The following is a 26285-nucleotide window of genomic DNA, read 5'->3' on the forward strand; positions in this document are numbered from 1 at the left end:
TCTTGTTCCTATCTTGCTTATTATGAGTTTTTGTTGTTTCACTTAGTTGAGCCTAGCATATTTAGGTTTTATGCTTGTAAAATAAACGTTAGTTTAATTCCGCATTCTTACAAGCCAAATCTGTAATAGTTTTAAAACGCCTACCCCCCTCTAGGAGACATCTCGTCCTTTCACCAACTTCCTCATAATCTTGTTGTTTTGGGTCCAGATGATCTTGTTCTCACGGTGGATCTTGTAGTTTTGAGCCTTAATATCAATCCCTTGGCAAAATACTTTCTTGAGTTTGGTCATCCAAGAATCCTTGAGTTCCAAGGTGCGAGAATGGTGGAACACTTCTTGAACACCCCGAGCTTCTTCTTGAGTGCGGCGCTTGCAGTTGGTGTGGTTCTTGCGCTCTTTCGCAGTCAAAGGAAGTGACATGCCAAGGATCTTGTGCTTGGTGAGCGCACATAGTTGTTGACCTCGGTTTCAATGCAACTATCAATGAGCAACTAAGGGTAGGGAGCATAGATGCAACACCTTTTCTCAATCATGCAAAGCCTCAACTCATTGTACATATAGTCCAAGATGTCAATCTTCTTCCTTGAGTCAAAGTAGTGGAGGGTGTTGATCAACCAACTACGAACCATGCCTTTATCACCTTATTTGATGGAGAGGATGTTACGGAGAATCTTGTGGATGGTATGGTAGGTGTTGGTCATGTTGGTGATATACGGAGAATAAAGTAGTCCATCTCCCTCAAAGTAGCACACATGAAGATGAGGATCATGGGAGAAAGTGTGCTTCTCATTGTGGATGTGCCGATAGCGGGAATCTGTGGGGTCCTTCACTGATCATATCCCAAGAGAGCACCAAACTAAGCCAAAGTGGGAGTGTAAGGACTAATACTACTCATCCAAGTCATTGACCTCACGTCATCGAGGAAAGTGCATGGTGGAGAAGAACTGTATGATGAGCTCATCACTTTAGTCCTTCTTGATGGTCATGAGCTTGATGAGGTCATGGTGCTCACACAAATCCAAAGCCTACGGGGTGTGCTTACGGACGAAGGCCACATCAATAGGTTGTTGGCGCACAATTGGTGTGCGAGATAGACATAGATGAATTCATGCATCTGGTGGTACATATTGCAATGGAACCTTTCATTGGAGGCGGTTGGAGGGAACTCATAGGCGTTGAAGTGCATGCGAGCCACAATGAACTCCTCTTTAGACAAATGAGGTCAATCGTTGCACACATGCTCTAAAATTGCTCTTCCTTCTCCTGGGGGCGAAGACCCCGGGTTGGTGTTGGCATTGGACTTCTTGCGAATAAAAACCCGATTTTGCTTGGGACCACTTGATCCCTCAACTCCCTTGCCCTTCACATTCACAGTCACTTCATCCTCATAATCTGTGAATAAGTGTAAGGATGCAAGCATATGGGGTAAGAGAACATAGCCTAGGTGGAGGGCAAACAAGGCGCATATATAGTGTCACATAGAGATACACATATGAATAAGGATTGGTGATAACTAACATTCCTATGAGGCAATCGACACCAAATTAGTCATACTAGCATCTCTATCGTACACTAAGCAAGGAGAAATTATGTTATGAATGGATTGGAATAGCATATGAACATGAACCCTAGATTTTCTCTAAATCCCAAAAAAATCTAAAAGCAAAGAAAAAGGGATTAGAGGGTGAGACGGCTAGAGCATACCCGAACCGGACTCCATCCTTTCCCTATTCGGCGGAGGATGGAACTATGAACTCAAGGCAGGTCGAAATCCTCAAGAACTGCAAAGACCAAGAGCTCCACGAGCAAGCTTCAATGGAGGATTTTGTTCAAATGAGGTGGTAGATCGGGAGGAGGAGGTGTATATCCTAGCCACAAAGGAGTGCTTTCGTGGCTAGGGTGTGGGGGAGTGGAGGAGGGGTTGATCTTGAGGAGGAGGAGCAATGGAGGTGGGGGGTTGAGGAAGAAGTGATAGAATGCCCCCACGCGTGTAGGCCCCACCCTACTTGACCCGCGCCGGCCGGACCTTCCGGACCTGGCCGGACCAGTCCGAGCCGGCTAGTCCAAACTCTCTCGGTCAAACCAGTCCGGGCCAGGGTTCGTTCGAGGCACCCCTTCCCTCAGACATGAGGCCGAACCGAGTCCGGGGTCCTGGCCAAACTACTCCGGCGGGGTCGGACCAGTCCAGGCCAGGGTACAGGCGAAGCACCCTTGACCTCAGACATGAGGCCGAACCGAGTCCAGGGTCCTGGCTGAACCACTCCGGCGGGGCCAGATAGTCCAGGGCCAAGGCCGTACTAGTCCGGCGGGCACCAAAAAGACCTCCAAACTCTTTAAAAACTCACCCACACACGAAAATTTGCACCAGATTTCAAGAGGCCATGTGCTATAGATGAAATGGATGGTAGGGAGAGGATGGTAGGCACAAGAAACAACAAAGTTAGCAAAAAAAATTGTCACGCGTCCAATGGGAACACAAACACAAGAAGAGGAAATTGGACATGATGTGGATTTGAAACCCAAAGAACTCATGAAAAGGACTGAGAACTCGAAATCTTGGCTACCAAAAGTACTTAAAAGCACACGGTCTAAGAACCAAATGGGAAAATGAAAACCAACCTTCTAAAGGAGAAGGGTGGTGGCTGAAGCCACCATGTATCAGCGTGTTAGTTGAACACCGCGAAGATATATCTTGGGTTCCAACTAGCTACTCATCATTGAAGCTCACATATCAAAAAGATATTTAGAGAATGATTTCTTACTATGTGCATCAGGGGGAGGGATATCACAATCAATTAGGACCTCACTCCCCCTATATACATGCCTACACCAAGACCAAATAGAAGTTGACACATAGTTGAGAACGCAAAATGCTCAAGTCAAGCTCCTTGAATCCACGATATTTAGTTCATTCCTCAAGTAACAAAATCTTGCTTCATCACTGTCGCAGGCGTCAGAGCGAACAAAGTTTCCCTTAATGGTGATGACTCCATTGGGTCCTGGCATCTTTAGTAGAAGATATGTGTGATGAGAGGCTGCCATAAAACGAGAATATGATGTACTCCCTAGTATCACATGATATTGTGATGGGAAATAGACGACTTCGAACTCAGGGTTCATGCAAGTTTCTCCAAAATGCGTCGAACCGCTGGGTTGCCCCCCGACGCAAATGGACAATTTGCACCTAGCGACTATTTCGACATTCGTGAGGAGACGTAAACGAACGTGCGGACAATTTAAACGTCCGAAATACGGCCCTATGAGAGCCTTACCGGCCCTAGGTTCTACGTGTCCAAAGGAAATGGAAATGCTTTTGCTGTTCATCACTCGGTTGTTTTTCAATTCGCCAGCACTCGAATTTTGTAGCGTGTAATTTTTCACCCGGCAAAGTCATGTTTTTCGCTCACCCATAGTTGACCGGTGCGTGTACGGTTTTTTTCTTTCTGGTTTTTATTTGTTTCCACCAGTTTTTTCGTTCGGGGGGCCACACACTGGCTTCAACGGGCTTTTCCTCATTTCGACCCAAATCCCCCGCTGAGTGTCCGAGAAGAGGCGGGGAAGGGGAGAGAGCGGCGCGGAAGGGGAGAAATCTCCGGCGTTGTCGGAGACGAGGCCGTCCGCCGCGGTCGAGCCCGTCTGCGCACGCATTTCCGCAGCCTGCGGGTGGGAGTGGGGGCTGGGGGGCCTCGGGCCTGGGGCAGCATCTCCGTCCACCGCGGTCGAGCCCGTCTGTCCGTGCGCCTTTCCGTAGCCTGCGGGTGGGAGTGGGGGATGGGGGGCCTCGGGGCATAGGGCGGCCTCTCCATTGTTCTTCACCGAGCTCGTCCCCAAGGTAAGCGACGATCCAAATCCCTCGTGGATCTGTTGATTTGTTGCATGACGAGGCAATTTTCAGTAACAGGAATCGGAGATTATGTGGTGGTTTCACGTGGATGCTTCATGTCCACTTGCTCTGTAGATTTTGCTAGTAGTTTTGGGTGTTCATATATGTTCCCGTGGATGCTTCCCGTGGATGCTCTATAGATACAATAGTTTTGCTCTGTATATGTGTTTAGGGAGTAATTTAGTAGCATGAAGCAGTCCCATATTGGTGGAATTTTTTCAGAGTATTTTTGCTTCCCGTGGATGCATAGTACCTTGGCTTCTGGATTTTTTTGATGATTGATGATGTAGAAGATACTACTTGTAGTTTGTGCTCTGCTTGATTATTATGCGTGACTGAATATATTCTTTGTGTTGCACTGTGTTTAGTGTTAGTTTTTCATCTCTAAAGCATATACCAGAGGGGTGCATAAATAATGAGTACACCTGTTCTTACTGTCGCTTTTTCTAAACGAAGTAAACCAGTAAATGATGAGTAAACCTGTTCTTATTTTTTTTTGTATATGCAATGTATGTATAGAGGTATATTGTATATACACATTGTTTTTGTAGGGAAGTATTCTATGGGGGGTGGGTGGGGGGGGGGGGGCTTTGGAATAATTTTTGCTATCTGTAGATAAACCCTTTTTGCAAGCATGATTTTACTGTATTTTCTGCAATATGGAGAGATGCAAATTTCCCAATATCCAAGGCGGTATGTAGATGTATATGTTTTGTGTGTGGCATTTTTTGCTTCCTGTTGTGTTTGTACCTTAGCGTGGTGGAGGTGGGGGTGTCGCCTTTTTGATGATGTTGTTTATACAGGGGCGCGACGTTGGCCTACCGACTGGCATAATAATCAACAAAACCAACGGTAATGCATTATAGCTTTTCCTTGCAAGTTCCATGATGTTGCCATATCACTGGTTGTTCTTATTTTTGAGTTGACTGGGTGGGTGGGGGGGGGGGGGGGGCTTTGGAATAATTTTTGCTATCTGTAGATAAACCCTTTTTGCAAGCATGATTTTACTGTATTTTCTGCAATATGGAGAGATGCAAATTTCCCAATATCCAAGGCGGTATGTAGATGTATATGTTTTGTGTGTGGCATTTTTTGCTTCCTGTTGTGTTTGTACCTTAGCGTGGTGGAGGTGGGGGTGTTGCCTTTTTGATGATGTTGTTTATACAGGGGCGCGACGTTGGCCTACCGACTGGCATAATAATCAACAAAACCAACGGTAATGCATTATAGCTTTTCCTTGCAAGTTCCATGATGTTGCCATATCACTGGTTGTTCTTATTTTTGAGTTGACTGATGTCTCGGCCGTGTATGGTGAGAACCGAAAGTTTGCGTCCATTTCTCCCCTAGAAAATAGAGTTTGTGTGCTTAGACCATAAATTTTTATTTCGAGGTGTTAGTCTGATAGTTTTGATTAGAGGCGATTTCGAGGTGCCAAGATGCTCGCATGGAAAACTGAATTTTCTGTGCTTATGAAATTTATTCAAGACTTGATAACACTGTGAGTCTCTTAGCTTTTAGTTTGAGTGCTGCATTGAGCACTACTGATTTTACAACACAAAGAATATATTGGTTCTTTTCCCTATGGTGGAGATCTCCCTCCGGCCTGCAGGCAGGCAGGCTGCCTCCTCTTTGTTTCGGTCTGTGTGTGTGTGACATTGACAGTGTGAGCTAATTGTTTTCTGGTGAAGCTTAATGGTATTTTTGGGGCTGAAGCTAGCTTGAGATTCTTCTCATCTTGGGGAAAGTGTGTGTGAGAGGGATGGACCATATTTTCTTGCTTGGACTTTGGGTTTTATCTGGATATAGGTGTGTTCATTAGGAGTAGATGGCAATGTTTGTACTACTCACAAACAGGTTCCTAATTTTGCGAGGGTATATCTCATGGTCCCCTAAATTCATAACGCACCTGCTGTGGCCTTAACTTTTCTTAACCTTATGTTAATGTGAGTAGGGGTCAGAGTGATTTTTACAGTCAGACTGACCTTGAGCCAGCCCGGCCGAGTCCCAATAGTCCCACATCACTGATTTGCTAACAGTTTTATGAAAGTCTTCTTACATTTTATACTCCATTTTTTTAGGAACCAGTTTGTGCATTTTTTATCTTAACAATTTTAATAGCGGGGTGTCTGGTTGGCACAGGGAGAAATTAATACATTTTGTAGATGCATTGTATATATGAGAAAGTCCAATGTATATACAATGTAGGTTGTGTGGATTTTGCCTCTCTGTTAGTATGTAAATATAGTTTATATACAATCATAGATGCAATATATGTATGTATCAGCAAGACGACAAGTACACTGTATATGCAATGCAGGGGCATCAAGCATCCAGGGCGTGGATTGTTATTTGATTTTTGTATATACTGTCTGATTTTTATATGTAAAATGCAGTGTATGCTACTGTTTATGTCGTAGATGCATTTGTATATCTCCAGCTTATTTTTGGGATACGGGCGTAGGGTACTGGGCATAGTGTATATGTGTATGCATTAGATATGCAGTGTATATGCATTGTATATGCATTTTTTCTCATCTTTATATGTGTCCTTGTTGCTTCCGGTGTCGCTGCTCGTGGTTGTTCATGTTGAAGTTGGTGTCTGTGGTAATCTCCCGACGCGGTGATCTCCCGACGCAAAATTATCTTATGTATATGCAATGTATATGCACTGTATATGCAGTGTATATGCATTGTATATGCATTTTCTCGTCTAAATTTTCTTAGTATCATTTGTATGAGTTTTTTCCCTTAGTTTCTCTGGCTAGGGATAGAAATTGTGTTCCTTCTTTTTCTCTCATTTCTTATGATGACCTGGTCGAGAGTAACCAAGTGCAATGTATATAGGATCATATACAGTGTATATGCAATGTATATAGGATGCATATACAGTGTATATGCATTTTGTATATGCAGTGCATATGCAAACATTAGCACATAGTGAGATTTGCAAAAGCTACCGACAATTTTTTAGCCGTACACTAAATGATAAATTTTTTGCATACTTGTTACGGCTCCAATCAAACATGAAATTGTATGCACGCACTATCCAGATTTTATTCTTGTCATTTTTCATTAGTTATTTGACTCTAGGCCATATGTGCATCGCATATGCACTGTATATGCAGTGTATATGCAGTGTATACGCATTTTTCTCATCTTCATTTTTCTAAGTATCATTTTTATGAATTTTCTTGGTCTGTATATTATATGCAGTGCATATAGGATCTATAAAGATTTTTGTAAATGCATTGTCTGATATATATGCTTTTTTCTGTTTTATGATTGTAGATGGGTAAAGTTCAAACAAAACGTGCTGGTACAAGCAATGCTGACTCTGAATGGACTGACGAAGATGATTCGTCAGCAAGCATTGAAGAATTCTGTAACCCTACTGAGGTACTATTTTTTTTTACACTGCTTTTTTTGTTCTGGTGACTTAAACATTTTGTATCCGACATCATGGAGGTTAACATTCTACAAAATGAGGCAGAATAAAATGTTTATTCTTTTTTTCAACATGTGAAATGAGGAGAACTATCTTGTTTCAAAATAAAAAGTTACCTTATTAGGGACAGACACATCCATGCCCAACAGCTCCATGTATGACATAGTCTGAAATCAAAGTAACACACAATCATAGTTTAATACATACAGTCAATTTTATGTTTTCTCTGTAAGCATATAATGTTTTAAATACTAAACTGACCTGTAAAGCGGGATCCTCTTGACTGCCAAGGCAAACCATGTCTTGCATTAACTGTGTGTACTGTCCCTGTACAATTTTAGGCATATTTTTTTCTGTATTTTTAGCAGTGTATTACCATACTAAATTGTCTTCAAATACAAATTTTCAAAGCTACTTTGTAAGGCACTTGAACTTGGACATACAGAAATATTCAGAAATGATGTAAGTAAGTAGCATGCATATATATGTAAGGCATGTCAACTATTTTTTTTTCTTTCTAAATGCAGGGGTACATACATTTTGCAAAGGGTTTAATTTTTGGGTTCCTTCTTAGGTATTTAGCTGCTTTATTTCTGGAGTTTTTATTAGAAATCAGAAACTATTTATTTTCCTTTGGTTTATTGTCTCACTGAACCTCTCTGTTTGAGCTGTTAATCTGTTTAGTACTGACAAAGTTTTGGGCTTGGCAACAGTGCTTGGCATGTCTTCTGAGTGCATATTTTTCATCTGCACTACTACGCTGGTAGAAGAGCTTGAAGTTCTGTGCATATTTGTTACTTGTCTTGATTGTTGTTTCCTTAGGAAACTGATTTATTTCCATATTTGGATCACATGAATTTCACATAATCATATTGTTTCTTTCATTTTCCTGAATTGGTATTGTGTGTTATCTAACAAGTAAACCTTGTTTCTTGTTTACTCAGGGTGAAAACAGGATTGTTTCCTGGAAGAGATGGGAGCGTTGTGTTGCCTTTTCTTGTCAAGCAGAAAGATGGTCACGCGATGCAACGGGCAGGAGTGGTTGGTTTTTTTGGTCAAAAGCTGCCAGGGAACCAACCAGTACAAGCCAACCACGCCTAGTTTTCTAGAATTTTTGGCACATGGACCACGAACAGCTGGCGGGTGTTTATTGGTGCAGGAAATTCGAGTGATGTCTAAAAAGAAAACACTGGGATGCCAAATAGATATATTATAGTCCCAATGGAAAACATGGTTTTTGGTCCGGTTGGCCCCGCGAGCGCAAAAAGACCTATCAATTGCGCCACAGGAAACAACGCAGTTTTTCTCCATATAGGTGGGTGTCACTGGCTTATCCGATGGTCACGGGAGCTTCCAGATTCGTGAATGGTTGTTTTACATCCACATCCTGTACATAGTCCATCTTCCCACTCCCATGGCAACTAACATGTACATGTACATTTTGACTCTGTACTACTCCTGCGGCCAAACCCGGTCTCCCCGCCCCGAGGAACATGACGACCTGCGCAGCGGCCTGTGCGGCGGCGCCCCCACCTAAATCCGACGTCCTGCGCAGCGGCGCCGCCACCTGAACCCGACGACCTGCGCAATGGCGCCGTCGTCGCCATCTCCGCGAGCGCGAAGGCTTGCAACGAGCCTTGCTTGGTCCTCCAAATCTGCCCACGTTCCTGATTTTCCTGTGAGATTTGATTCTAGATTTGTTTTTGTGGATTGTTTTTCCTATCTGGATTTCCACAAATTTATGAATCCCTGCACGTTCCTGATTTTCCTGTGAGATTTGATTCTAGATTTGTTTTTGTGGATTGTTTTTCCTATCTGGATTTCCACAAATTTATGAATCCCTGTACGAATATTCCCATTTGCTTCTCTGCATCTTCCAGATTTCTTTGCACCTTCCAGATTTGTTTGGATACCTAACGAAACCTGACTTGAATCAGGTATGAATTGTGAAAATGAATCATGAACATAATTATTGGTTGGATTTGCTCTGGATTATTTTTAATCCTTGCGCTCGTCGCTTTCCTTATAATAAGGCATGGCAATCTTGTGAACTGCCATGGCCAACGTCTGTGAGTATGCCTAGCATAGGTGTTGGATAATTAGGCACAATTTCCATGATTAATTCCAGAATATTAAGCATGACGACAGTAACTACTAACATGTGAAACTCGAACATACTAGATGTAGTGATCAACATGAACAGTAGCATGGCAAACAGTACAACATCCATCGCTAAACAGATCGAGATATGTCGCACGTACCGATCTGGTGGAGGTGGCGGTGGAGGTGTAGCAGATGATGTCGCGGCAGTAACGTTGTTGATGACAACGTTGTTGACAACTGGGACGACGGGTCGAAGTAGATGGCGTTGAAGACGACGGTAGGCAGCACCGCCCGACTTGGACGGAAGGCGACCCGTGATGAAGAGCTTGAGCAGTCGCGCAGAGCGCTTCCCAAAAACCTAATTCGCCCTCTCCCGTACAGGATCGCAAGGACGAGAGGTTCCGGAGACCTGCTCTCCCGTTCACCGATGCACGTCGGCTCACGGGATGGAGTAGGCTACAATGGCGGCGCAAGCAGAGAGAGGTGGAAACCCTAACTCGTGTATTGGATATGTTTCTGCGGTAGCCGGGCAGGAGATTATATAGGCTCGGGAAACCCTAGGCAACGTGGGCCACGCCCACGTCGCACGAACGTTTCGAGTCGGTTACAGATAGCCCACGATCCGGGAGCGACCCGAACCGACTAACTGCGACGCGTCCGTCTAGGACTCTGTTCGTTTTCCTGAGCTGCAAAAAGTAAGGAAAGTCTCGGCTCGAGGCTCAATCCACTCACCACGAGCGCGGCGCGCGTCGTGACGTGACGTGTCGTGTCGAGTCGAGACGAGCGAGCGAGGAGGAGGAGGAGCGCGCGTGTAGCACTCCTATTCTCACTCACTTACTAGTGGTGGAACAACCCACCTTATAAGGTGGTCTAACTTCCTCCCAACTTTCCATGTGGGACTAAACTTCCCACCTCTTGCCACTCCCTAGTGAGCTGCCACCAACTTGGGCTCAAACTCACAAGGCTGCCACTATGTGGGCTTTGAGATTTATAGGAAAAACTGAAATCTAATTTGGGCCACTAAAAGTGGGCCCAATATTTCAACAATCCCCCACCAGATCTCAAATCCCCATTTAGAGATTTACCAATACTCACTGCTTGTTTATATACCAAGAGTTTCAAATGAGACTGTTAAGTTGAACTTCCGCCTAGAACCTTAAGCTACATCCACTCACACTTGAACAATGGACTAGGCCTTGAATTGCAAGTTTTGCGTGAACAGGGTTTCACTCAAAGTCATGACCAGTACATGGCTGCCAGTAGCCTACCCCGCGGGTGAAGCATATGCGTCATACTTCATGGTCTCTTCATGAGTTTACTAGAGATCACCCAAATCTCATAGATTGCGACGTTTAACAATCGGACTCATATAGGTGTGTTATTTCAAGAATGCTCTGTAGGACAGCATCTTTGCTAAAATAGCCAACATAAACACATTAAGGCTTGTTGCCAACCTGCCTTACAGCAACTGAGAGTTGTGCATCTTCACATGGAGAGGGTTACATAATACTCTCCTCAATTAAACCACTAGTTTGTTCTTCCCAGGTCCTAATTCACGGGATCTCCGATCACAAAGGTTGGGTTGCCACTATGGTGTAACATCAACGGGTCTCAAACCCATCTCCCTCGATGCACTTTCTATCACATTACGTGATAGTCCCTTTGTAAAGGGATCTGCCAGGTTTTTGTCTGTTTGAATATATGTAACAGTTATTACTCCGGAGTTTCGCAATTTCCTGACAGACTTCAAACGTCTCTTGACGTGTCTTGATGACTTCGCGTTATCCTTAGAATTGTTCACTTTGACAATTACAGTTTGATTGTCACAATTCAAAAGGATTGCCTAACAGGTTTTTCAACCACAGGCAAGTCCATCAAGAGCTCACGCAACCATTCTGATTCAACAGTGGTTGTGTCTAAAGCAGTAAGTTCTGCTTCCATAGTTGACCTCGTCAATATGGTTTGCTTGCAAGATCTCCATGACACTACGCCACCCCCAAAGGTAAATACATACCCGCTAGTGGCGTAGAGATCAGCTACATCAGAGATCCAATTTGAATCACTATATCCTTCAAGCACAGCTGGGTGCCCTGAATAGTGAATCCCATAACTCATTGTACCACATAGGTAGCGCATGACCCTATCAAGTGCATGCCAATGATCGCACCCGGGTTTGACATGAACCTACTCAACTTGCTAACAAGAAAAGAGATGTCGGGTCTAGTCGCGCTCGCTAAGTACATGAGTGAGCCAACGATCTGAGAATATCTCAATTGATCTATGGCAATCCTCCGGTTCTTGCGTAGTGTCACACTGGGATCATAAGGTGTTGAAGAAGGCTTGCTATCAATATAGCCGAACCGGCTCAAGATCTTCTCAACATAATGGGATTGCGTTAGAGTAATCCCACTCTCGTTCTTAATCAGCTTGATGTTCGTAATCACATCGACTTCTCCCAGATCTTTCATATCAAAGCTCTTTGACAAGAAAGACTTGACCTCGTGTATTACTTTCATGTTTGTACCAAAGATCAGAATATCATCCACATACAAACATAGTATAACACCTTCGCCCCCACCATGGCGATAGTAAACGCACTTGTCAGCCTCATTGACAACAAAGCCTACAGAAGTTAAAGTTCTGTCAAACTTCTCATGCCATTGCTTAGGTGCTTGTTTCAGGCCATATAAAGATTTCAGCAACTTGCACACCTTTCTTTCTGCACCTTTTACTACAAACCCATCAGGCTGATCCATATAGATTTCCTCTTCCAACTCTCCATTAAGGAAAGCTGTCTTTACGTCCATTTGATGAACGATAAGACCATAGGAGGCAGCCATGGATAGTAGTACTCGAATGGTGGTAAGTCTAGCGACAGGTGAATAGGTGTCGAAGTAATCTTCGCCTTCTCTCTGTGTGTAGCCTTTCGCTACAAGCCGTGCCTTGTACTTTTCAATAGTACCATCAGGTCTTAGCTTCTTCTTGAACACCCATTTGCGGCCTCATCGGCTTGCATCCATGGGGTCGTTCGACAACTCCCAAGTTCCATTAGAAAGAATCGAGTCCATCTCATTATGGACAGCTTCTTTCCGATCATCTGCATCCTGAGATGCATATGCCTCTGCAATGGACGTGGGAGTATCATCCACAAGGTACACAATGAAATCATCACCAAAGGATTTTTCAATCCTTCGTCTCTTGCTCCGTTTAGGAGCTTCATTGTCATCCTTCTCGAACATTCTCATGTGATTGTTCAAAATACTCATTAGATGTACTGGACTCAGGAATTATCTCAGTAGAAATTCTAGCAATGCTATGCATATCTTTCATAGGAAACATATTCTCAAAAAATGTTGCATCACGAGATTCCATAATAGTATCAACATGCATATCAGGCACCTCGGATTGAACTACTAAAAATCTATATCCTACACTCCGAGGAGCATAACCTAGAAAGATACAATCCACTGTCTTTGGTCCGAGTTTGCGCTTCTTAGTAATTGGAATATTGACTTTCGCCAAACATCCCCATGTGCGCAAATACGAAAGTGACGGTTTTCTCCCAGACCACTCCTCGTAAGGGGTTTTATCTTTATTCTTGTTAGGAACTCTATTCAGGACATGACATGAAGTCAATAAAGCCTCCCCCCACCATGCCTTTGATAAACCAGCAGTGGCTAACATGGAATTCACCAAGTCAGTCAGCGTGCGGTTTTTCCTCTCGGCAACCCCGTTTGATTGGGGTGAATAGGGAGGCGTCCTCTCATGAATAATGCCATGTTCCTCATGAATTCATCAAAGATTTTAGGAAAATATTCGCCACCACGATCCGACCTAAGACGCTTGATCTTTCTCTCTAGTTGATTTTCAACTTCAGCCTTATAAATTTTAAAGTAGTCTAAAGCTTCATCTTTAGTTCGCAACAAATAAACATAGCAAAATCTAGTCGCATCATCAATCAATGTCATGAAATATCTCTTTCCACCTTTTGTCAACACACCATTCATCTCGCATAGATCGTAATGTATGAGTTCTAGAGGTGCCAGGTTTCTCTCCTCGGCCGCCTTGTGAGGCTTCCGAGGTTGCTTTGATTGCACACAACTATGGCACTTAGAACCTTTGGCAATGGTGAAATTTGGAATTAAACTTAAACTGGATAGCCGAGACATTAAACCAAAATTAATGTGACATAAACGAGAATGCCAAACACGGTATCATCACTAACATTGCCACAGATATGGTTCACGGACTTATTACTGAAATCGAAGCGAAAAGCGGAACAAGCCTCCGCACTCATAGCCTTTACCAATAAATTGTCCAAACTTGGAAACAACTACTTTATTCGACTCTAACACAACCTTAAACCCATCTCTCGCATAGAAGGGAGCCGCTAACGAGATTCTTGTTCATAGTAGGGACATGCCGCACGTTCCTCACCGCACGATCTTCCCGAAGTGAACTTCGGATCTACCGTGCCAACACCACGAACAGAAGCATGTGACCCATTCCCCATCAAGACGGAAGAATTCCGGGCGACACAGTAAGAAGTGAACATGGATATGTCAACACACATGAACATTAGCACCTGTATCAATCCACCAACATGGAGATTGAAATACCGAAAGAACAAGAAAGAGATTACCGTACCCATCAGCATTGCTAGCGGTCACCGTGTTGACTTGCCTCGCCTTTTTCTTGCGGTCTGCCCTCTCGGATGTCCTTAGAAAAGTGGCCGGCCTCTCCACATGTAAAGCAGCTCAGTATCTGCTTTGTTTATCATCTTCTTCTTCTTGAAGGTTGTAGTCTTCATAGGCTTATTGAAGGAGGGCTTGTTATTCCCTTTGTTCTTGTCGTAGGGTTTCTTACGCACCATGTTGGCGCTAGATCGACCCTCTCCTTTCTCGCATTATCCTTAGCTCCGAGCTTTCTCCTCAACATCAAGAGATGCTATCAGATTTTCAACCGATATCTCCTGTCTCTTGTGTTTGAGAGTTGTGGCAAAGTTCCTCCATGAAGGGGGCAACTTAGCGATGATGCATCCAGCCACAAACTTGTCGTAAGGCACACTTAAGGAGCTCAAGCTCTTTCGCAATGCACCGTATCTCATGAGCTTGTTCGACTACGTAACGGTTGTTAACCATCCCGATGTCATGGAAGTTCTCCATGATGTACGATTCCATCGCTCGCATCGGTTGCACCGAACTTAGCATTCAGTGCCTCCCGAGCTCTTTACCATCTGTTATGTGCATGTACACATCACACGTACGATCGCAAGAATACTCGAACGCATCCGACAAAGAGAGTATTGTTTTCCTTGAACTTGTTCTGATCTTGATCAGATATAGTTCCTTCAGGTAAACCATCAGTAACATCGAACACTTTCAGATGAGTAAGCCAGAGCATGGCCTTATACTGCCATCTCTTAAAGTGCACACCGGTAAACTTATCCGGCCTCAGTGCATCGGAAAAACCAGCCATTGTTAACTCAGGAAATTGCCTACAATTAGGTTTTTGGATTGTTGGATAATTAGGCACAATTTCCATGATTAATTCCAGAATATTAAGCATGACGACAGTAACTACTAACATGTGAAACTCGAACATACTAGATGTAGTGATCAACATGAACAGTAGCATGGCAAACAGTACAACATCCATCGCTAAACAGATCGAGATATGTCGCACGTACCGATCTGGTGGAGGTGGCGGTGGAGGTGTAGCAGATGATGTCGCGGCAGTAACGTTGTTGATGACAACGTTGTTGACAACTGGGACGACGGGTCGAAGTAGATGGCGTTGAAGACGACGGTAGGCAGCACCGCCCGACTTGGACGGAAGGCGACCCGTGATGAAGAGCTTGAGCAGTCGCGCAGAGCGCTTCCCAAAAACCTAATTCGCCCTCTCCCGTACAGGATCGCAAGGACGAGAGGTTCCGGAGACCTGCTCTCCCGTTCACCGATGCACGTCGGCTCACGGGATGGAGTAGGAGGAAAGTCTCGGCTCGAGGCTCAATCCACTCACCACGAGCGCGGCGCGCGTCGTGACGTGTCGTGTCGAGTCGAGTCGAGACGAGCGAGCGAGGAGGAGGAGGAGCGCGCGTGTAGCACTCCTATTCTCACTCACTTACTAGTGGTGGAACAACCCACCTTATAAGGTGGTCTAACTTCCTCCCAACTTTCCATGTGGGACTAAACTTCCCACCTCTTGCCACTCCCTAGTGAGCTGCCACCAACTTGGGCTCAAACTCACAAGGCTGCCACTATGTGGGCTTTGAGATTTATAGGAAAAACTGAAATCTAATTTGGGCCACTAAAAGTGGGCCCAATATTTCAACAATAGGAAGGTTTCTTTTGCAAATAGGATGGACCTGCAAATGAAAGATGAGTTAACTGCTGTGGTGTTTTATGTAAAAAAGTGCACGAATCTCAAAGTACGTTGGGCGTCCAGGATAAGCCCGGGACGCCCACGTATATGTAGACTATGATTTCGCCACAGGAAATTGTATCAAAAACACCCCATCTATTCGTTCTGTTTGACAGTCCACACCAGAGTCCGTCTCCCGTCGCCGGCGCTCGCCGTCACGCCACCGCCTCCTTTCCCGCCGATATTCCACTCTACCTCTACGGCTGATCTTTCTCTCTTCCTGGCGCTCCCCGGTCCGGTCTTGCCCCTAACCTTAGCGGCAGAGCAGGGAGGCCGGCGGCGCCCCACGGCGCAGTCCCGGGCTCCCGGCGACCGGTGCCCGTTCCTGCCCGTCGCCGGCAGAGGGGAGAAGTCCAGAAGCACTTCAGCAGCAAGCAGGCTCCAACCCATTTGTGACTTCGTTCTCCAAGCTAGGTACAAGTTCAACACTTTAACCGCAAACCATACAAACTTTACAACTTGTTTGCAAAGTTGCAACTGGATAGATTATCTAGGCCTGATTTCCAATGAACTGTATCCGATTACTAAACTATCTTCAACATTTTTGTTGTAGAATTGTTCATGGTGGGGCCTCCCTCGTTGGCGGCTCCGACCAACTCCACGTTCTCCCACCTCTTCCAGCTGTGCGCACACGGTGGCCGCGCTGCCCTCGCCGCCGGTCTCGCCGCGCATGCACGCATGCTTGTGTCTGGGTTCGTCCCCACAGCCTTCGTCTCCAACTGCCTCCTGCAAATGTATGCCCGCTGCGCGGACGCCGCCTATGCCCGGAGGGTGTTCGACGCGATGCCCCACAGGGACACCGTCTCATGGAACACCATGCTCACTGCGTACACGCATTCTGGGGACATCAAAACCGCTATATCTCTCTTTGATGCGATGCCAAACCCGGATGTCGTGTCATGGAACGCTCTTATCTCGAGCTATTGCCAGCGCGGCATGTACCGGGAGTCGGTGGCCCTGTTCTTGGAGATGGCTCGTTCTGGTGTTGCCTCTGACCGGACAACTTTTGCCGTCCTTCTGAAGTCGTGTGGTGCTTTGGACGATTTGGCACTCGGTGTTCAAATCCATGCATTGGCGGTTAAGACAGGGTTAGGGATCGATGTGCGGACTGGGAGTGCTCTAGTGGACATGTATGGCAAGTGCAGCAGTTTGGAGGACGGGTTATTCTTCTTTTATGCAATGCCGGATAGGAACTGGGTCTCGTGGGGTGCAGCTATTGCTGCATGTGTTCAAAATGGTCAGTATACGCGTGGGTTGGAGCTGTTCATGGAGATGCAGAGGTCAGGGATGGGGGTGAGCCAGCCAGCTTATGCCAGCGCTTTCAGATCCTGCGCAGCAATGTCATGCCTGAGCACTGGTAGGCAGTTACACGCGCATGCCATAAAGAATAAGTTCAATACTGACCGTATTGTTGGGACAGCCATTGTTGACGTTTATGCTAAGGCTAATAGCTTGGTGGATGCTAAAAGGGCATTCTTCGGCTTGCCCAGTCATAAAGTCGAGACATGCAATGCCATGATGGTTGGGCTTGTGCGCGCAGGGCTAGGGAATGAGGGCATGGAACTGTTTCAGTTCATGACCAGGTCAGGCATTGGTTTTGATGCAGTCAGCTTGTCGGGGGTTTTCAGTGCTTGTGCAGAGATTAAGGGGTATTTGCAAGGGCTGCAAGTCCACTGCTTAGCAATGAAATCAGGTTTTGATGCGGACATCTGTGTCCGAAATGCAATTCTTGATCTGTATGGGAAGTGTAAAGCATTGGTAGAAGCATACATTGTCTTCCAGGACATGGAGCAACGAGATTCAGTCTCTTGGAATGCTATTATTGCTGCCCTTGAGCAGAATGGACACTACGAGGACACTGTAGTTCATTTTAATGAGATGCTACGTTTTGGTATGGAACCAGATGATTTCACATATGGCAGTGTGCTTAAGGCTTGTGCAGCTTTACAATCTTTGGAATTTGGGTTGATGGTTCATGACAAGGTTATCAAATCAGGACTTGGTTCAGATGCTTTTGTAGCTAGCACTGTTGTTGACATGTACTGCAAGTGTGGTATGATGACAGACGCTCAGAAACTTCATGACAGAATTGGGAGGCAAGAACTTGTTTCATGGAATGCCATCATGTCAGGATTTTCACTGAACAAACAGAGTGAGGATGCCCAGAAATTCTTCTCACAGATGTTAGATATGGGACTAAAGCCTGATCATTTCACGTATGCCACTGTTCTTGATACTTGTGCTAATTTAGCTACCATTGAGATTGGGAAACAGATCCATGGTCAGATAATCAAGCAAGAAATGCTGGTAGATGAATATATATCCAGTACTCTTATAGATATGTATGCCAAATGTGGGTACATGCAAGACTCACTGCTAATGTTTGAGAAGGCGCACAAACGGGATTTTGTGTCATGGAATGCTATGATATGTGGCTACGCGCTGCATGGCCAAGGAGTAGAAGCACTCCAGATGTTCGATAGGATGCAAAAAGAGAATGTGGTTCCAAACCATGCAACTTTCGTTGCTGTACTTCGGGCTTGCAGCCATGTTGGGCTGTTGGATGATGGATGCCGTTACTTCCATCAGATGACCTCCCGCTATAAATTGGAACCACAACTGGAGCACTTCGCTTGTATGGTAGATATACTAGGACGGTCAAAGGGACCGCGAGAAGCTCGGGAGTTTATCAGCACCATGCCTTTTGAAGCTGATGCAGTCATTTGGAAGACTCTCCTAAGCGTTTGCAAGATCCATCGGGATGTTGAGGTGGCTGAACTTGCTGCCAGTAATGTTCTGCTACTAGATCCTGAGGATTCTTCAGTTTACATTCTTCTGTCAAATGTATACGCAGAATCAGGGAAATGGGTTGACGTTTCAAGGACAAGAAGGTTAATGAGGCAGGGAAGGCTTAAGAAGGAACCTGGTTGTAGCTGGATTGAGGTGCAAAGTGAAATGCATGGTTTCCTTGTAGGAGATAATGTCCATCCGAGATCGAGGGAGCTGTATGACATGTTGAATTACTTGATTGATGAGATGAAACTGACTGGATATGAGCCTGATTTGGCTTATTTTGCTGAAGAGGGGAGTGCATTTGAGCAAGATCAGTTACATGGAATTGTTGGTGGCTAATCTGTCAAGCATTGGCGTTCCAATCTATTATTAGAGCGTGGTGCACTTAGACTGTGAGGAAGCATGGCAGGAATCATCTTAGTCTGGATTGTCACGCTCTGCATATGTCTGTATGTACTAGCATGCTTCCTCAATCATGCATCTTCACACTATTCAATTAACTTGGTGCTTGGTTTACTAATTCTGCATGCGTGCTCAAACTGCATTAATGATTTGACATGAACCAGTAGCATATATGCACCCAGCTGCTGTTAATTTAAATTCAGAATATGCACTCTTCGGCCTCTAGTATTTCGCCCTTTCTTTGAACGTTTTTAGTCAGCACTACATTGCCCTGATGTACCATGTCCTTGATTACTTTTCCTCGCCTCTTATTCGTGGTGATTTTTTTCAGGTGACTAATTTGGTGGGTCTGATGCTCGAGAATCGGCCTAAGGTACGAGTTCAAAAGTAACTGTAGTCTGTGGGAGATTATTTTAGCTATGTTTTTCCATTATGGTTTTAGAACATTGATACTGGTTGAGTAAACCATCAATGAATGCGAGTCTGAATGTTAACAATTTTGTTGGAGAACTGCTTCATTCATGGTTGTACCTGTATTGAAGTATCAGTGTGTTGGCACAAGTTCTTTGATGCAAAATTTCTGCGCTGTTGGTACCTGTTCTGTTTTTTCCCTTCAATTTCTGGGATTTTCCCATGCATATAGACTAGTATTTTTGAGTATTTTCCTGCCTGCTGTCATTGCTGTCTGCTGTTTGGGTAGAGATGCAAGTGGGTCAAAGTTAGGGTACCCTCTTTAGTGCAAAATTTTGAACTAAGTTTTTTAAAATGATGATGTCATCAGAAAAGTTAGTTCAATCTTTTTGAACTAAAGAGGGTAGTGGGTACCCTAACTTTGACCCACTTGCACCTATATATTTGGGGATGGTTTGATATGCAAACCATCGAAACCAGACCAGTGAACCAGTTCCCTTCTCTAAACTGTACAAACCAGCCCACCCCAGCCAAACCACCTGCATTTGGGCTGGGTTGAAGAACAGGAAAAACCCAGCACAAACCGTATATTATCACCCTGAACAGTGGCACCTAAGCTCAGTAGCTCACCAGATTCGGTGTAAGATTAGCCTTGCCGGTGCGGTTTTTAGTTGAGTGCTTTCAGTAAAGCTTTGCTTCGTCTCATAAAAACAGTGGATAGTTCTAGCTTCACACAAGGACAGGGTATTGCTCCCAAGAGCAGAATGCAGCGACACACTTTATAACCCTGCGTAGCTTTCTATCTGTGTCGATGCCAGTGGACTTAGAGAGGGCAAGCCGCCTCCCCCTTCCAGACGACTGCAAGCGACCCACAGAGCCGACATGCCAACCGCAGTCCACAGTGCCACGCTTGTTCAACTCTCTTTTGCATAATGATTTTTTAAAAGGTATCACACAACTTTTTAATAGTATTTATTTTGATCGAGCAAGGATTGCACAAAACTTTTATTTTCCTGTTACTTCAACTGTAGTAGAAGGGATTGCATGGGTATGTTTTACTACTACTATCTCATGTTATTTGCCTTTTTCATTTTTCTCTGTTGCTTAAACTGTGGAAGGTTTGACCTCACGTTAGGCCCAGACATGGAGAATTAAGGAGCCTGCCAGCAACGTACTTTTATCAGCAATTCAGAAATGCAGTATCCTGTGGGAATGGATTGTACACACTGTCAGAGTGTATTTTACTGTTTTGTTTTCTTCCAGATTATTAAGTCTAATACATAAAGCATTTGTCTGTAATGTTGTATGATCATCCAATGAGATAGTTTCAGGTGTTATCTCTTGGTATTTTCAAAAGGATGCAATGTTTGAGAAGATTGGTGGAATGCCGGCTCTAGTTCAGTGTTCAGGTAAGTGCCAACAACTGTAAACCTGACTGTATTATGATCTGTAGGATCTGCTATGATATTGCCATATATGTTAATACTATATCAAATGTAATCTGATCTGGATGCATCTAGGCTGTAACTTGCTGCACATAGTTGTTAATTCCTGACGAGCCAATTTCATAGGTGATACTGATCTGTGTGGGCATTCCACATCTTACTGATTATTATTATGAAACGACTACAAAGGTTTGAATACTTGATTTATTTCCATCACTTTCGACGCATCAGATTTTTCATCCTCGAGGATTTCTTTTTCATAGTTGTTTCCCTTGATATTTTATTTTTCTTGAGTTTACAGAATTCTGTACTAGCAGTGTAATGATAGCTATATGACTTATTTGTTCACTACATCAATGTCCCAAATCTCTTTGGTTAGGCCAGTAAAATATTCAGATCTGTGATAGCAGCAGAATATCGCTATAATTTGGCCTATGCATGTAGATACTGTAGTGCAATAAGATTTTAGCCTTTTTGTTTAGTGAGGTTTGATTTTTTTTTTCAACAACAATATATATTTTTGTTTGAAGCCATCATCTTGAAGGTATTTCAGACAAAAGAATCATTTATATTGACCCCTCAATTCTGATTATTTAATAGGTTTAAAATGAATTTAATTTTTTCTGATTCTAACAAACAATCGTTGGCTAACTTGAACTTTGCCAGGTGTAAGTTTAATATGCCTTTTTTCAGGTTTCCTATAAGAAAACGTGAGTGATATCCATTAAGGCGTGCGTTCTTTTATTTGAACTTTCACATCTATAGACACTACTGACATGGATCTAGGCAGTAGGGACCTGATCTATATTATTGAGATCCGCCTAATCTATGTGTTGCAAGATACAATATATTTGATACCTGGTATAGTAATTATGTCCCATCTGTAGATTCTTAGAACTTCTCTGTCAAACGTTCTGAACACATACACAAATTCATTCTGACATTCTTTTCTGGTGGCATTGGTAGATGCATTACGGCATCCGTTAATTACAGCTCTCTTGTTTAGGTTTAGCCAATGGCTCTGCATAATGTTTTGTAGTAGTTTGATGTAAAGACCGTACACTGGTTTTATTACCGTATTTCAGTTGATTGTCGGGGATGATTGTAATGGTTTCTGGGTTGCCTATGATATTTTGATCCATGTTTTTGTTACTTGCTAGTACTTTCATGTCAGAGGTATTTTTCAGTTACTCTTATGAGATAACAACAACATCAAAGCCTTTTTCCCAAGCAAGTTGGGGTAGGCTAGATATATGAAACCAACGGAAACATAAGGAAAAGGAAACCAAAACAAGGAGAGAGAAAAAGAACAAGTAAACTAAGTTTCCGGCACATGGGTCGCTGATTTCCATGTGGTCCTATCAAGAGCCAAATCTTTAGGCACATTCCAGTCCCTCAAGTCTCTTTTTACCGCCTCCACCCATGTCAACTTTGGTCGTCCTCTGCCCCTCCTTGTATTTTCCATATTCCTTAGAATTTCACTGGTGCTTTTCTAAGTAATCTCATAATAGTAAATTCTAATGGGTTTCTATGGATATGAAACCCAATAGAATTTACTATTACCGATTACTTGTTTTTTTTTCTTTTGCTCTCTATGCGCCTGAGCTTACATAATGTGAGGTTGCTTTATTATAATTGTCGCCCGTGGTATCTTGCTTATCGCCTGCTGTGTAATGTGATACTTATTTCTATTCTAGAAGCACAATTTTGTTAGTCGGTCATCATCTACACATTTATATCGACCAAACATACTGTTAGCTTATTGTTTCTGTAAAATTGGACAAGCCATAATGCAACGATTCACATTGTTATAGTTCCTGATGATCTCCTCTAACTCCCAAATTAGGAGTTCAATCTATGCTTAATCGGGAACATTAATTCTTGATATTTGATGATAGCCTTTTGCTTGGATGGGAACTGCTGTAGATTATTCTTTTGCTGGATATTTAGTTGTTGTGTTAGCTCTGGAGCTAGATCTTATGTCACATGTGTTGTGCACAGAAATGTGTTAAAAAATTTGAAGGCATGTGAGTGCTCCCTTCATTGTTCTACTTGTATTTGTGTGGCTTGTTGATCCGATAAGCCAGTTACCTATTCACATTTCAGTTCCCATCTAGCTTCTGTTTATTATTTCTCCCATATGCTGCTGAGAAGCTGTTTGGTATTTTAAAAATAACAAGGAATGCTCTCTGATCCTACTTTTTACATACCTGTTGTAATAATCATATCATTTGGGAACCTTATATACAATTCAGAGGCTTATTGACATATGTAAGAAAATGCTTGTTCAGTAGCACAACTCTTTTGCTTGCTGTCAGAGGCTCCGTCGGCTTAGATTTTTTTTGCTCCCAGTTAAGACATTCCCAATATTGTGATCATGATGTTATTGTTCGTTTTTTCTATTGCTTTTCTGGTGCAATTGTTATGCCCAGATAGACTATTACCGACATTTTCAATCCGATAAAAACTGAATTATTAATCTACCTATTCTTTGACCTTCCATGACCATGAATAGATTCAGTCAAAACAGCATCTTCAATTTCTTTCATGTGCACATCTTTTTCATATGAAAAGCACCAAGTCACTGTGCTAGGTTCAGTCACCAAGTCACTGTGATTTTTTTTATGCAAAACTAATTGTAAAGTCACAGTACTCCAGATTGGGAATTTCGTGTGCAAGCAGAGCAGAGATGGAATAGTTTTCATGTAGCTGCTCACATTGATTGTTTGCTTTTCAATGTGCTAGAACCAAATACAGTATTATTAACAACTTACTTAGATGACCGAAACAGGAGGCTGTCATTGGCGCGTCCCGGTTGTCACCATGCATCACTACGTGCAGATCATGGAATGTATCTTCGCCCTGCAAAATTATTTCCAATTTCCTTCTGTTGGGCTTTACATGTACACTTCACGCGCCAGCTCTTCCACCTGATTAAAGACGATCGCTGCCCTGTCCATGCCGATTCTGTGGAGAGACAATCTCGTGGAGCTGCTCTCTCTGTGTAGGCTGATGGTTCCTGCCGCCTCCCCAGGTACGGTGATGCGATCCATTTCCCATTGTTCAAGCTTCTTTGATTATTCAGTCCCAGTTGCCGATGTAGTTCATTTTGCATGTATGGCTTTTGTCTCTGTGCGCAACAACCTTGCTCCGTGTTAAATAGTTCAGGCTAAGATCCAGCCTTGCCTGCAAAATAAATTCGTATATATAAGCATCACTACCAGTATCAGTTGTCGTTGTACAACGGTTGTTACCAAACGAATTGATCAGTACACCGCCAAATGAATTGGCTCCCCAGGGACAAATATCAGGACAATCTCAGGCCGAATGAACATATCAGAGCATCTTGAATGCACAAAAGATTCAGTTAGTGGTGCTGGCCTTCACTGCGCCATTCTGTCAACAGATTGTTTAAGGTTTGATCGAATGATCAGGTCAACAAAATATTCATGTCGATGCCACTGGTGAGCGCCAAGATGACGAGGGCGTGCTGACGTTGGACGCTGCATTGATGGAAAGTAAAGCATCTGTGGTCGCTGCGATGAATCGAGGTTGAGGTGGTCTGGACCGAGAGCCATGTCCTGGGACGTGGTGACCGTGTCAGATTGGTGAGGAGAGCATGCATGGGATAAGGCCGCCTCGGTCGAGGAATGCTGGGCTGGAGCTGCACGATCAAGACCACCATCATCACGAGCTACCTCAGGCTAGCGGGGAGGGCGACAAGTGGGCCCAGAGGTTAAAGGGCATCCTCTACTCGCTCCAGAATTGGGGAGGAATGGGCGGTTAGGGAGTTAGGGATGCTTAGTCTACTTCTGCCCTAATTCTAAATGACGGTAAAACCATAGATTTTTATTGATCTGTTGTGTTAAGGTGCACAGAAATAATCAAATGATTAGTGAACTTCTAAAGATCAGTTGAACTGAAGTGCACACCTGTTGTTAGGATTATCGAATCAATCAATCTAGTGAAGTCGACAAGTCATAAATATTAGCAATAGAAACAAGATTCTCTGTCGATGCACATCTCACTAGTTCATGATTATGTGCAATACTGTATGGCTAATATAAGTATGAATATGATTAGACGCAAAATGATACATTGCATATGAAGTTCTGCATGTATAGACATCCTAAGCATGTGACTATCAAGGTGTGATTTTTTTTTGTCGAATATACATGCAATTTTATCCATTCTTGCTTTTATAAGGAAACTAGCTCAGGTTATGAGATTAACTGTTTTTTTCTAATGAAAACACAGCAAGCTGCTGGTTTTATCATGAAGAAAGGAGTCACAGAGGACCAATTAGAAGCCAGAGGAGCCAAGAGAACTATAAAGAAAGAAGTAGGCCTGCTCAAGCACCCATCAGGTCGAGTAGATTACGTTACACCGTCGTCTCTAAGCCAATTCTGCACCGTTCTGATTTTTGCGCTTCACCATGAGGCTGCCTCATCAACCATTTTGTGAAGGAGCTGCTGGTCCGAGCAAGCTCTTCTGTTGAATTTATTTCTTTCCAAATCATCCAACAAGTTATAGTTGTTGTTCTTGCTGTCTTCAGCGGCTTCTTTATATTTGACAAAATCAACAAAGTGAACTCAAATTTTACCGCACGCAAATCTAAAAACAAGATAGAGAACTTACGGTGACAGCTATTTTGATCTAGATACCCCTATTGTAACAAATACATGGCCACTATCTTGGGTACTGCAACAAATACATTGTGTTCCACTTCTGCTCCGGTGCTCCTTCCCTGAATTTTTTTAGGTCCATCAGACACAATAACAGTGGAGGTCTTGTCACACCTGTTCGTAAGCGAGGGCACGATTGTAATTTTAGTGTAGGTGCATCGTCCGTACAACCCTGTACAGGCCCGTATGCCCCGTGTTGTGGTGTACCTTGTTTTTGTATGTATCTACGGTCACGAGCGTGTACAAAAATAGAAAGATCCTATAAAGACCTTGCTCACGGGACCTCTTTTTTTTTCTTACGCGACGTACACATACCGTATCAACATAGACAGGTATACATTGGCTGGATATGGGTTTCGGCAGATCCAACATAGAAAAAAATCCAACTATAACTCTTCAACTTTATTTAGGGGGAGCACCGGAGCAACCCTCATTGTGTTCATTTACAAATAGGGTATTATGAGCACTATGATAAGATAACAATTCTATGATTGTTTGCAATACCAATTTGCTAATACGATGTAACATTCGCTCATGTTCACCACATACACAATGTTTATTAGCTTGGCTAATAAGACATTATATTTGAGAAATAAATATCACACAAATAAATATGTTGTTTACATAGATAGATAGGATATGAGAACATTTATGAGACAATTAGGGAGCTAGCATGGACTCATATATAGGACTAG

General features: G+C 43.5%; 1 protein-coding gene across 9 annotated transcripts; it reads left to right on the top strand.

Annotated features, from left to right (window-relative positions):
• The first annotated feature begins 8712 nt into the window (after positions 1 to 8712).
• Positions 8713 to 25634, top strand: LOC127314755 (pentatricopeptide repeat-containing protein At3g02330, mitochondrial). 9 transcript variants are annotated; one of them, XM_051345285.2, is made up of 7 exons: positions 8713 to 9416; positions 15771 to 16268; positions 16408 to 19096; positions 19381 to 19422; positions 20786 to 20869; positions 23684 to 23939; positions 25163 to 25634. In XM_051345285.2, exon 3 carries the CDS (start codon positions 16416 to 16418, stop codon positions 18984 to 18986), a length of 2571 nt encoding a protein of 856 aa, XP_051201245.1. In that variant the 5' UTR covers positions 8713 to 9416; positions 15771 to 16268; positions 16408 to 16415; the 3' UTR covers positions 18987 to 19096; positions 19381 to 19422; positions 20786 to 20869; positions 23684 to 23939; positions 25163 to 25634. The 9 variants fall into 9 exon arrangements, with proteins under 9 accessions (XP_051201245.1, XP_051201244.1, XP_051201243.1 ...); XM_051345284.2 differs by having other exon boundaries at positions 23697 to 23939; XM_051345283.2 differs by having other exon boundaries at positions 20792 to 20869.
• The last annotated feature ends 651 nt before the right edge of the window (positions 25635 to 26285 follow it).

Source organism: Lolium perenne, chromosome 7, assembly GCF_019359855.2.
Source record: "Lolium perenne isolate Kyuss_39 chromosome 7, Kyuss_2.0, whole genome shotgun sequence".
NCBI lineage: Eukaryota > Viridiplantae > Streptophyta > Magnoliopsida > Poales > Poaceae > Lolium > Lolium perenne.